Below are 12310 nucleotides of genomic sequence, written 5' to 3'. Positions count from 1 at the left end.
TCCTTTTTTTGTTGGGGTCAAATGGGATCTGCCGATCTGACCTTCCCCATTTCGAACTTCTAATATACGAACAAGACATTTACCATTTATTTAATTGCGTCATGTGATATTCTGCAAAAATGTATATACTATTATAGTAGTCTCCCCCTGGTGCTTTCAGTTTATTTTTTAAATATTTACGAATAAGACATTATACCATAATAATTGGGTAATGGGATATTATACGAAAATTGTATCATAGATAGTTTTACCCTCGTGCTTTTCCTAGTTATTTTTTGAATAAATTGCAGGCTGTAGCATGAAGGAAAAATTATCAGGTGTTCTCGCGACACCCGGTGTCCCAAAACCCTCAAACAACTACATGATGAAATAAAATGTAAATGTGTAGTTGTGGAGTGTTTTGATGCATGATCAGGTGACGTCGTCTCGAAATTGCTGAGTTGGGGAGAATATAATCAATAATTTCTTTCCAATAAATTTTCTCGCTCTGCCATAGGCCAATTTTTATTATGGTTATCCACTACTAATATCCATTATCCAATGGTTGTAGATCGAAAAAGTGATGCATTATTGTTATCATGGGCCAACTTAAAAGATGATGTGATAATGTTCCCCAGTCCCCACCCTCTTTTTGACGCTAGGAATGCCGGATAAAGGGTAAATTCGTCCGGAGAAACAAGTTTGCCAGCTCCAAGAATTATTGGTGGTTGGTAAGTGGAGGGGTCCAAGTAATGTATGACATGATGATGGAATCCAAACAAACAAAAGTTGGGTACGATGGTGATAGTGGCGGAGTCAGGAATTTAGTTCGGTGTGGGCACCATTAATTAACATGATCTCAAAATCTTCTATCTTTCATAGTAAACGATCGTAATATAAAAGAAATAAACTTAGAACGTAAAATTTGCTACATTATACCGATAGATAACTTGTCTTTATGAAAAACAAGCGCGTAAAAAAAAATTTGGTGGGAACTTGACAAAGATAATACCGGATGTAAATGTTATAAGAAGGAAAATGTGAATACTTTTTTATACAAATTGTCATGACCTTTATAACTTTTGGATAAAACTGATATTATTGAAAATTATAGGGGGCACGGCCCCACTGCTAATATACTCCCTCTGCCACTGGATGTTGATGAAGAGTAAGATTGATTCCACAATAGCAACAAAGGGCAAGTAGGGGAGAGAAAATACTAAGTGCTTGTCTCCATGTGATCATATGTTTGAATATTGCGGAAGTCAAGAATTGCAAATATTGGAGCTACTTGAAGGTTTATCCGGTCTTAAACTTCGTGATTCCGGAATTAGTCGAAATGCATCCAAGCTGATCCAGACCTTCGGTTATATAAAAAAAAGAAAGAAAGAAGGACAACAGCCTTTTAGGCTTAGCACATCCACTACTCAAAGATAAAAAAGATAGATACCCATGATTCTAGCATGCATGATTTTAGGCAATTGGCAGCCACACTTTCTTCCTTTTTCCTTTGACCTTGGGGTGGCCTCCAGATTGAAAATAACTGTAGTGATAGGTAAGTTATACATATCTTCACAAACTCAGTTGTCCAATTGTCGCTAGGTGGCTCCATATGTGCATGAACCAATCAGAAGCTACGCATTACCCACTCCTTTTTTTTTTTTTCCAGACGATTTGATGTTATTAGAGGTTAGATGTTAGTTGTTACAACGAGAGTCGAGCAGTTCCTCCATAAAGACTGGAACTCGGGAACCCTCCCCTAGAAGGGAGAGTAATGAACCAACCACACTAAGTGAGGTGAAATTCACTTTTCCGCGGGTCGAGTATTCAAGATTTCGTGTTGATTAATCACCTAAATACACAAATCCATTTGTTCTATATACGTTGTCAAGAATGAGACTTCACCTCACCTAAATACGGCACTGCTGGTATCGGCCAACTACGTCAACTCGTTTGGTTGACAAACCATTCAAAATTTGGTTCACAATTTGGTCACAAGACCATTATGCCTTTACACAAAATTCTACACTGATTTTCACCAAATTCACATTTTTTCGACCGCCAACGGAAATGTAAGACCTCATGTATCAGTATCACCAATTGCCAAATTCACCCTCCTCGAAATATAGTATTAACAAGTGAAATGCTTGGTTTTTACCTTTCCTTCCGCGGCACCAAAAATTAAGTGACCCGTTGTACAAGATCTTCATTGTTTTAAGATATGGCTAAATTCATCGAGGAATAATTACAACTACCAACAAATATGTGTAGGCTACTACACATCGAAAATTCCACGTCACTATATCCGGACATGCTTTCAGTTGGGAAAATTTTGAAAATATGGGGATTTCAAGTTAAGATCACGCCGCAGAGAATGTGATGGAATACAGGAACAAACATTCTTCTCTGAAATATGAATCCAGTGCTCTCCATCATGGTAAATTTGAAATACAAATTCGGAGCCTGGGTTAGTTCAATTTTCTCTGATTTAGCCTGCATTATTTCAAATAGACATCAAACCTGAATTTCTGCAGTTCTTGGCATGCAATTTAATACACATATATAGCCCTCCATATTCAACCATCCTAACTACCAATATTGGAATACTTGGTACGTTTCCCCTTTCTGCTCTAAGTCTCTTGTCACGTTCATTTTGTTTTCATTTTGCTAACCAGTGTACACGTAATAGCCGTCCAACATAACCCGGGTAATCAGAAAGGATATTGAGACGATTGCCTTTGTTGAGCGGTATCAGGAGAGGGATCGGAACAACAAGCATGGCGACGAAGGCGTATAGCACTGTAAAGGAATGCACCAGCAACAGCTCCAATAGTAGGGGCAGTAAGGTAAATCCACACATCATCGAATTTCCATGATACAAGCGCAGGGCCCAGTGATCTTGCTGGGTTCATTGATCCTCCTGAAACAGGCCTGAAATGGACGACCAGAAGATTATGCAAAACAAAGCTAAAGAGAGTTTCAAGCATTAGTAGATATGGATGGTGTGTGTGGACATACCCTGTGATTAGCACTGCAAGCCCAATTGCTGTCCCAACAATAAAGCCAGCCAAATGGCCTATCTGCAGAAGATCAGATTTCAAGTTAGAACTTAGTTTCTAGCCATAGTTTTAAATATCGGCCGATACGGTTCGTATCGGCCGGTTCGTATCGGTATTTGAGACTTCCGGTTCGGATATAGGCCGGTATAATGGGGAGACTGAAATTCACAGGTGAACCGGCCGATTCCCGATACGTATCGGTATGTAACCGATTTGTGGACCGGTTCGGCCGATTCAGCCGGTTCGTATCGGTTCGGCAAAAAAAAAAAAAAACATAATATTGCATAATGTGGCTAGTGATTATGTAATGTAAAACCTCTATGATGTGTTTATTTTAATGTCTTCATCTTATTTTTGTTATTTATGTCAATTATATCGAAACTCATAATATTGCATTTTTCTCATATTTGTAAAATCTTATTGACTTGCGGGTTTTGATAAATTATCGGATATTTCACATGAAGAGAATGAGCTATTACATGTCTTAAATTAATTAAAATGTGATAATTTAAGCCAATATTGGGGGCAAAAGTATATTTTTCAAGTTTTATACATGTTGCTGATGATTTTTAAAAATTCACGACCGCGACACCCGATTCCCGCGACGTATCACCGATACGTCCCGATACCGATATACTGCGACCGATACCGCGACGGCAACCGATACCGCGATTTAAAACTATGTTTCTAGCTACTCAAGTTTGGCGGCACGGATAATGCACTCCCAACCGCACGGTCAAGCCTTGAGAGTCCTGTGTTTTGAACAGAAAATTGAAATGGATACGGAAACTTCTGCATTACCAAATTCTTCATTGTTTTTTTTCGAAACGACACAAAACCGATAATGTTCTCAAGAAAATCAATTCAAAGCCAGGACAACTTGGATGTAAGAAACTTTTTCTTTCCTTACAACTTCTCAAAATTATTAATTCTAAGCATAATGTTATTCACACCATATCCGTACGAAAGCATTTTAAGCTCAAACAAAGATTCATTCTCTCTATGTAAGCGAATTGTAACTTTTTTTGAGGTTCAAAAGTATGAGAAATCAGTCCTACATATTTAGCATGATGTGTCAATGCGGAAGCCAGGAACATGATGATGAGAGTTGCTATGAGCTCCACCCAAAAGGCAGCAGCGGATCCTTGCAGCGGTCTGGTTGTCAAAAGCTCTGAGCTTATACCATAGACCAACTTTCCCACATATGTTGCCAAAACAGAACCTATGCCTTGTGCCATTATGTAAAGAGGAACCTTCAAAAGGAAAATTACAGAAAACGTAAATTTAAAAATTCGAAGAGCATTAAAGGATTGAAATTGGAATGGAAGCCAAATAACGGTTCTGATCACCAGAGAAGATGAGCGAATGCCAGTTATTACAACTTGGCACGGCCCTGATAAAAGAAGTATGTTCTTTCAGGAGGCCATATATTAGGAAAACCTATCCAGTTTTGATGATGTGGTGGTTGCCTATTCACGGCCTAGCTGTAACAACCGTTTCTTTTCTGGGTCAAGATCAGCAACGCAATTCATCCAACGATAAACCTAATCCGAATTATAGAGCTACAACACAATAACATCCCGACACAAGAAAATGTGCAATAGAATCGTACTGGTACATAGTTTTTGGTTCGTATCCTATATGTGACGATTTGAACTAGATTTTTTATCCACTAATTTATTTCGAAAACTAAGAGGGGCATTGGACCCGCTTCTTGTGAGTGATCCATGTCCAGTTTTGTGTACGTATGCCATGCATATCTTTAGAGGCGCTGAATTAGTGGAATGGCGTAGTCCCTACCTTGGACCAGGGAAACTGACCACAAGTAGCGAAGGCAATTGTGACAGCAGGGTTAACATGAGCTCCAGAGATTGCTCCAATGGAGAAAACAATGACGACTACTGATAAAGCTGCGGTGGCTGCATATTCCAAGAGGCCTACTTCCCCTCTCATCAGCTGTGTTATCGCTATGATCGCACATATACAGAACATCAGAATGAAAGTCCCAATTGCCTCTGCTAAAATCTGCATACCAAGTATTTAGTTGACACAACGGTTTGCACCGAATTTACACAGGAAAAGTTGCAAATAAGGATAAAGTGCACAGATAAAAACTATATTCTTCAGAATTCGGATTCACATCCAGACAGAAACTGAGCCGCACATTCCATTTTCTATGTTTCTTTTGAGCGGGGCATTGTTTAACCTTAATGCCAATGACCGAAGCATAAACTAATCTTTTAGCTTCATTAGTGTTAGGTTAGCATTTTGGAAGTACTTTTCTTACCGGGCGCAAGGAATCCAGATCCATCCCATTTGGGAAGCCGAAACAAGCTGCGTTCTTCATTTGTTCATCGCTGTTCCTTGATACCACATTAGAGCCTCTCTCTTGATCATACTGGGATTGTTCGCTAGTGGACGCCTCATTAGAAGCATCAGGGCATGGTTTACCCTCGAACAACTGCTTCATGATCACTGATCAAACTCTCCTTGGTGCTAATAAAGTCTCAAGGGTGGAAAGAGTGTGGTTTTAAAGATCTTGTAGAGAGGCAAAGCTGATGCAAAGAACATGAAGAATAGAAAAAAGGGTTGCACCTTTTTCTTGCATTCCCGGTGTCATATGCGTATATTTATATACGGATGACTAGCAAAGAGGAGGCTATGGTTGGAGATGTGTTTGTTATTTCACACTGTTTTGGCTCCTCAATGAATGATAGAAATGGGAGAAAATTAAGGTGGGGAGTTGCTTCAACACAAAACTTGTGTTGCTCCTAGAAGTGAGAAAAAGTGTGGACTCATGCTTCTTCAGTGTTCCAATAAGAAGCTAAGTGTAACCATATTTAAACAGTTTCTTGAGTTAGTTCGCCTTACACCTGAACCACCTCTCTTATATTATACTTCGCTTGCTTACCTGTGTCTTGTTATGATGCGTAAAATACAAATACAAAACAGAAAATAAAGCAAACATACAAATACACGAAGATTTATCCGGCCCACCTTAAAGCCCGCGTCCACTGACGAATATCAGCAGATAAATCTTACTATGAAAGAAGGAATAGTTACAAGAATATCATAAAGATTACCTAAAACTGGACAATAAAGATTACACAAATTGGACAATCATCCATACAACAAAGTCCGGCCAACAACACCTATTGTCCACCATTTAAATAAGCCCAAAACGACTCACAACTATTATTTCACTCAAGAAAGAACCCCATAACCAAAAAAAATTAAGAAAATTAACTCATCACAATTCATTATGAGTTGCACAAACCGTTCAAAAAAAAAAGAGTTGCACAAGACAAAAGAAGGCACGTGATGCCACCTCACACAATCATAGCCATTTATTCAAATAATGTACTAAAACAAACTGGAAAACAATGCATAACCAGTAATTTTACCAGGAAAGTCTTCAGAATATCATTTTGTCCACTGCAGTCATTCTGACCGGAGGCCACACTCCACCGGACAAATGGACCTATGCGGTTCCTAGGTATAAAGCAACGGAAGGATTGAAACTCTCTAAGCATTGAATGTGAAGTTGAAGTTGGCGCATGTTGTTTGCCTGAACAGGAGTGATGAGCTGAAACCCAACCTTGATGCACCAAGATCAAACTGCAAAAGATTGTCCTAACCCACAAATCACAATTGAAGTCCTTGGATTCAAACCTCCATCCACAAAACCTAGACATAAAACCTCTTCACTAACTTGCACCATCGAATTCGCCCCGAAAATCCTCCATAATACAATCTCATGATGCAACACAAGATCAATGGCTGGCACAGCAGGTCCCACCCACATGCTGCCCATGTTCGTCGAGTTAAAGCACAACCCAAAAGGCACTATTGCAGCCACTCTTGGCACATTAGAGAGCTCTTTCACAAAAAAAAAAACTCCGTCTCAGCATTGTATATTGAAGTTTCCAAAACTGTGCAAGGATTCATAGTGCTGATGTTGGTTCCACCGTATACTTTGTGTATGGCTAACACGGATGCGTTGATATTGTGTACTTTTTGTTCGTTGATTTTGGATCGATTTTACTCCTTTGAAGTAGTCAGAGGAAGCGTTGCCTTGAAAAGTAAGTCCAGCGGTGCTCACCGGATTGAGGATGATTGGGGTGTAAATGAGAGAGGTTGAGGCACATCTATATTAGGAAGCAACATTTATGGTCCATTTCCCAAGAATATTACACCGTTAGAACTTCTTGAAGGGCTCAAAAGGTGGGGTTATTGATCAAGATCGAGTAACCTCTCCTGAGCCTCTGGTTCAGCAACTAGGTGATCTTAGCCCTTTGGTCCTAACCTGCATGGCCATACCGGGCGAGCATAGTGACCGTGACCGAATCGTCAGAGAATTGGGAAAGAGATTTTATTCCTTTCAAGACCAGCCATGCCCTTAACATAACACCACCAGCAAGACCTGTTAGAGAAAAAAGCTTTTACGAACTTCTTCCTCGTACGAAACTAAAAGCTAGGCTCCGTATAATACCTCTTGTACGTATTTGACTTATCTAGCTTATACTTGCATGAAATTTTTTGATGAAGGATGCTTGGTATCAATTCTTGAAAACCACTTTATTTATTTCTAGGGCTAGCTCAGATAGTCAGAAGTTTGAATCTATCACTTGCATGCATCCGCATGCGGATGTTCTTCCTTTAGATGTACTTTTTCTTTCTATATTTCTACCCTATAATGATTTCTTCCATTGATTGACAAAAATAAAAAAACAAGAAAAAGAGATTATTTTAAGCTTTAATTTGTAACTTTATTAAGGTCAATCGTGCTATTCTACAATTTAATTAACCAAACAACTTGAATTTTTACTCCAGCTTAGAAAATATTGTACCAATCATATCTAAAACTTATTTTAGTTTTCTGCGAAAACAACTTATTTTAAGCTTTACATTGGTAAATGAATTCTTCTTCGAGTGTAACTTCCAAGCTTTTACATTGGTAAATGAATTCTTGTAACTGTGCCTTCCATGACGAATGTGGAGCCACAAACCAAAATGAGGAACTGAGGAACAGAAACAACCCTCCCGGGGTTCTTCACGTCGGTCGACTTTACCGACACGACGCAGTAACTAGAGGAGTCCTCTGGTTGAGCTGGGTTATGTATGGGAGGCTAGGGTCTTTTTGAATTGGGAGGAGGAGGGCTGTGGGGCGGGAAGACGTCTGAGCTAGGGATGGTGACATGAAGAGGAGAGAAAAGAAGAGGAGGGAGAAGTGGAGGGTACAAACCATGTGAGCGACAAGTGTTTGAAGAAGTGACTGAGGGAGTTGATGTTGATTTTGGTTGAAGATTAAGGAGGTCATTGGCTCTATCTGCATACATACTAGTAGTAGATGTTTTGATGGGGCGCTTGGTAACATAATCCTTCAAAATGTCATTTGCGCCCGTTCTCAATTAATCCTTACACTATGCTCGTGATCTCGAATTTAGTTATTTGAGATGCGATTCGAAGACGCTTTCACGCTCGCGCTTATACACGCGCATGCATTATGTGACTGGGTTTATACACGCGCATGCATTATGTGACTGGGTGGGGGTTTGAGTGCGACTTCTTTGTAGAGGTCAAAGATGGCGACTACGTACTCAGCACATCAAAGAAGTCCTCCTGGAGGCTGGAGGAGGGGTTTGATATATATTATTGATATTACTTTATTGGTTGTATAGTAAATAGCATCTCATGCAATCGCAAAACAGATTACTAGTATATTTTTCTTATCAGAAAGGCAGAGTAGGGACAAATAAAGCTCCTAAGGGAAAGAAAGACAAGAAGGCAGAGGAGGATCACAAACCATCACTAGTCTTTGTAAGCTTTTAAAGATTAATAATAATAATAAAAAATCGCCGTTTAAAAAGAACAAACCATCACTAGGTGTAATGATTCAACAACACAAGAAGAAAAAGAAACATTCCCAATCTCCACTTTTTTTGCATCCATCATGAGGGGTGTCGTTTAAAAAAAACGAACCATCACTAGGTGGAATGATTCAACAACACAGGAAGAAAAAGAAACATTCCCAATCTCCACTTTTTTTGCATCCATCATGAGGGGTGTCGTAGTTTCGATCGAGGTGGTTTGCATCCATCATGAGGGGTGTCATAGTTTCGATCGAGGTGGTCACCTAGTATGGGAGAACACGGTAAACGACGGAAGGAGAAGGAGTGGGGACGAGGAGGGAGTGGGGGACGAGGAGGCCCTACACCACATCCATTTTTGGGAGTTTGTCCGATGCATCGATCTGTTACCGCGTGCTCAAGACCCCCAATTTGTATAAGAGTAACGACAAACAGTCCACCACATCACTTGGGCCTAATATGTATTGAATGACCATTATCCACTTAAAAGGCTAAGCATCGTAAGTGGTGAATCATCCAATTGTATAGTAAAATCCAACTCTTTTTCCGTTTATCCGACGTGGGACTCAACGTTGATACATGTTCTAACATCCACCTTTGAGAAACTCCTAGATTCATTGTCGGAGTACCCCATCTCTCGATTGATCTATTGACACCGTTGAAGTGGACGGTAGTCGCTTTGTAGCCCGATCGTTGGGATTTGGGACAAGGGAAAGATGAGGGAGGAAAGGAGGAAGAGGGTGAGAGAAGGATGATCAAAAGGGGAGGGGGAGGGCGAGGGGAAAGATCGGAGGAGAATTGGCTGCCTCCCTTCCCCTTCCCACCTTCGGTGTCAATGGAAAACCTAGAGGAATTTTAGGAGCAAATGAGAAAGAGAGATCGAGTGCATACCAAAACATACTATGGGCTTATAAATTTTTTTCATAAGATCGCATATAAAAAGAACTCTATCATTGGGACACAAGTTTGTGTTGTGCGGCGGCTTGTGCCTTAGGCATGGTCTATGGTGCGCTTGTTACAAACCGGGTTATTTGATTTCAGTTGTTCAATTCCTTCATTTTATCGAGTAGGTGGGTCATGAAAACTTTTATTCAAAAAATGATGTACTAAAACAACCCAGAAAACATTATTACATAACCAGTAATTTTACCATAAATAAACGTCTCCAGAATATCGTGTTGTCCAATCCACTCCATTCATTTCAGGTTTAATGCAATGGGAGGATTGGAACTCGATCTCTAAGCATTGGATGTGAAGTTGAAGTTGGCACATGTTGTTCGCCTGAACAGGAGTGAGGAGCTGAACCCCAATCTTGATGCAGCAAGATCAAACTGCAAAAGATTGTCCTCAATCTGATACCCACCGATCACAATCGAAGTCCTCGGATTCAAACCTCCATCCACAAACCCCAGACACAAAACCTCGTCACTAACTTGCACCATCGAATTAGCCCCGACAATCGTCCAGTACACACTCTCACTCTGCAACACAAGATCAATGAACGGCACAGCAGGTCCCACCCGCGTGCTGCCAATGTTGGTCGAGTTGAAGCACAACCCGAAAGGTGCAACCGCGGCCACCGTGGGCACCCCGGAGAGCTGGGCCCTGAAAAACTCCGTCACAGCCTTGTATATCGAAGTTTCCAAAACCGTGTAGGGATTCACAGTGCTGATTTTGGTTCCTCCGTTTCCTTGGTGTATGGTTAACAAGGACGCGTTGATATTGGGTACTGCTTTTCCGCTGATGTTGATCGATTTTACTCCTATAAAGTAGTCGGAGGAGGCCTCGCCTTGAAAGTAAGATCCGGCGGTGCTCACCGGGTTGACAATGAGTGGGGTGTAGATGAGGGAGGCTGAGGCATCTGTATTAGGAAGCAACATATATGGTCCATTACCAAAGAACATTACACCGCTAGATCTTGTTGAAGAGCTCAAACAAACAGCAAATTTCCTGGGGAAGCTGAAAGCAGCAGAGAACTGGGCAGGGAGAGAGATTTTAGTCCTTCCAAGGCCAGCCATGCCCTTAACACCACCAGCAAGACCTGTCGGAGAAGAAGAAAAAAGCTTTCAAATACTCTTCCACTTTAAAAAATCAAGGTTATATATGTGTCCATATGTAAGTGTCATAACTACAGGTTATTTAAATTTTCCAAGAAAATAGTTGAATCATCGATCGTAGCTTAAAAATCGAATGGACCTGTGTGGAAAACAATTTTGTTCACCATATGTGATACAAAAATGTTACTCACACATAAAAAGTGAACATATCAAGACAAAGGTATGTTCGTAATTTTCTCATATTTCTGAGGGCCACGACTATATTGCGAGACTCACATGCATTAGACTTTTCCTGACAGAATTGCAGAGTTCGGTCTGGATTGTGAATAATTTTTTTTACTGCAGGAATGAAAATATACCTTCCAAGAGGAATGTGGAGCCACAAACAAAGAGTGAATGAGGCACGGAAACAACCCTCCCGGGGTTCTTCCCGTCGGTCGACTGAACCGACACGACGTCGGAACCAAGGTCTCCGCCGGTGCTGGTACGGATGACCGGGTTATACGGGAGCATCCCACAAGTGTTGTTGTTGCACCCTGGCCTAGCGGCGGAGTAGCACTCCGTGGTGCAGGCTTGAGACCCCGCGAGGGAGCACGAGGCGGACCCACACCGCGCAGGGCGGTAGGTGGTGGAGGAGTATCCTTGGTCACAATCTACCCATAAGAACTGGCCGCCGAGGTCGAGAGTTAAGTTGAGTGGGACTAGAGGAGTCCTCTGGTTGAGTTGGGTAATGTATTGGAGGGTAGAAGGGTCTTTTTGAACGGGGAGGAGGAGGCCTTTGGGGCGGAAAGAGATCTGAGCAAGGCCAAGGGATGGTGAGAGAAAGAGGAGAGAGAAGAAGAGGAGGGAGAAGCACTGGAACGAAGAGGCCATTTGAGAGTTGATGAAATGACAGAGAGAATTGGTGTGCTGGTTTTGGTTCAAAGATTTGCCTCTTTATATAGGAGTAGAGGTCAAAGATGGCGACTGCTTTCAGCACATTCAAAGATGGCGAGTACTGTTCTCAGCACACAATTATCTGGAGTACATTAGATGAAATCCTCCACCTGTAACAGCCTGTTTGGCTGGTGGATTTGGAGGGGGATTTGTAACTTGTAAGGCCCCTGATTAGGAGTCCTGGTCCCACACCAAGTCCGGTCTTTGGGTGTTTTTTCGTCGGTGGATTTGCGTGGTGGGATTACATATATCCAATTGGAGGTGGATACATTGTGCCCCTGAATCTCTCTTACTTGTGTGGTGTGTATTTCGAAAACACTCTTACCGATATTGGATTAAATTGATTTTTTACATGAACGTTCAAAATATTAAATAAATAGACCCTTGTAAAAATCAACTCAAACGGAAA

General features: G+C 41.1%; 2 protein-coding genes across 4 annotated transcripts; both read right to left on the bottom strand.

Moving 5' to 3' along the window:
* Positions 1-2447: 2447 nt before the first annotated feature.
* On the bottom strand, positions 2448-7513 carry LOC131309821 (probable aquaporin NIP7-1). 3 transcript variants are annotated; one of them, XM_058336472.1, is made up of 6 exons: positions 6443-6581; positions 5326-5544; positions 4839-5063; positions 4097-4291; positions 2998-3059; positions 2448-2910 (listed from the first exon to the last, which is right to left on the bottom strand). In XM_058336472.1, the coding sequence occupies exons 2-6, from the start codon at positions 5506-5508 to the stop codon at positions 2691-2693; spliced, it is 885 nt and encodes a 294-aa protein (XP_058192455.1). In that variant the 5' UTR covers positions 5509-5544; positions 6443-6581; the 3' UTR covers positions 2448-2690. The 3 variants fall into 3 exon arrangements, with proteins under 3 accessions (XP_058192455.1, XP_058192435.1, XP_058192446.1); XM_058336452.1 differs by lacking the exon at positions 5326-5544 and having other exon boundaries at positions 6443-7513; XM_058336463.1 differs by lacking the exon at positions 6443-6581 and having other exon boundaries at positions 5326-5945.
* Positions 7514-9965: 2452 nt separating this feature from the next.
* LOC131309813 (probable aspartic proteinase GIP2) lies at positions 9966-11972 on the bottom strand. Its single transcript, XM_058336442.1, has 2 exons — positions 11325-11972; positions 9966-10949 (listed from the first exon to the last, which is right to left on the bottom strand). The coding sequence occupies exons 1-2, from the start codon at positions 11836-11838 to the stop codon at positions 10147-10149; spliced, it is 1317 nt and encodes a 438-aa protein (XP_058192425.1). The 5' UTR covers positions 11839-11972; the 3' UTR covers positions 9966-10146.
* Positions 11973-12310: the final 338 nt, after the last annotated feature.

Source organism: Rhododendron vialii, chromosome 2a (assembly GCF_030253575.1).
Source record: "Rhododendron vialii isolate Sample 1 chromosome 2a, ASM3025357v1".
Lineage (NCBI taxonomy): Eukaryota > Viridiplantae > Streptophyta > Magnoliopsida > Ericales > Ericaceae > Rhododendron > Rhododendron vialii.
The sequence above is the reverse complement of the archived record's forward strand: the minus strand, read 5'-3'. Positions and strand labels throughout refer to the sequence as shown.

Excerpts from the sequence above, each read along its gene's own strand:
- LOC131309821 (XM_058336452.1), bottom strand. The coding sequence starts at position 6,733 with ATGTCTAGGTTTTGTGGATGGAGGTTTGAATCCAAGGACTTCAATTGT. Across the intron at positions 5,064-6,442 it reads ATATTCTGAAGACTTTCCTG|ATTTTAGCAGAGGCAATTGG; the intron begins GTAAAATTACTG and ends CTTGGTATGCAG. Across the intron at positions 3,060-4,096 it reads TGACACATCATGCTAAATAT|ATAGGCCATTTGGCTGGCTT; the intron begins GTAGGACTGATT and ends GATCTTCTGCAG.
- LOC131309813 (XM_058336442.1), bottom strand. The coding sequence starts at position 11,838 with ATGGCCTCTTCGTTCCAGTGCTTCTCCCTCCTCTTCTTCTCTCTCCTC. Across the intron at positions 10,950-11,324 it reads CTCCACATTCCTCTTGGAAG|GTCTTGCTGGTGGTGTTAAG; the intron begins GTATATTTTCAT and ends CTTCTCCGACAG.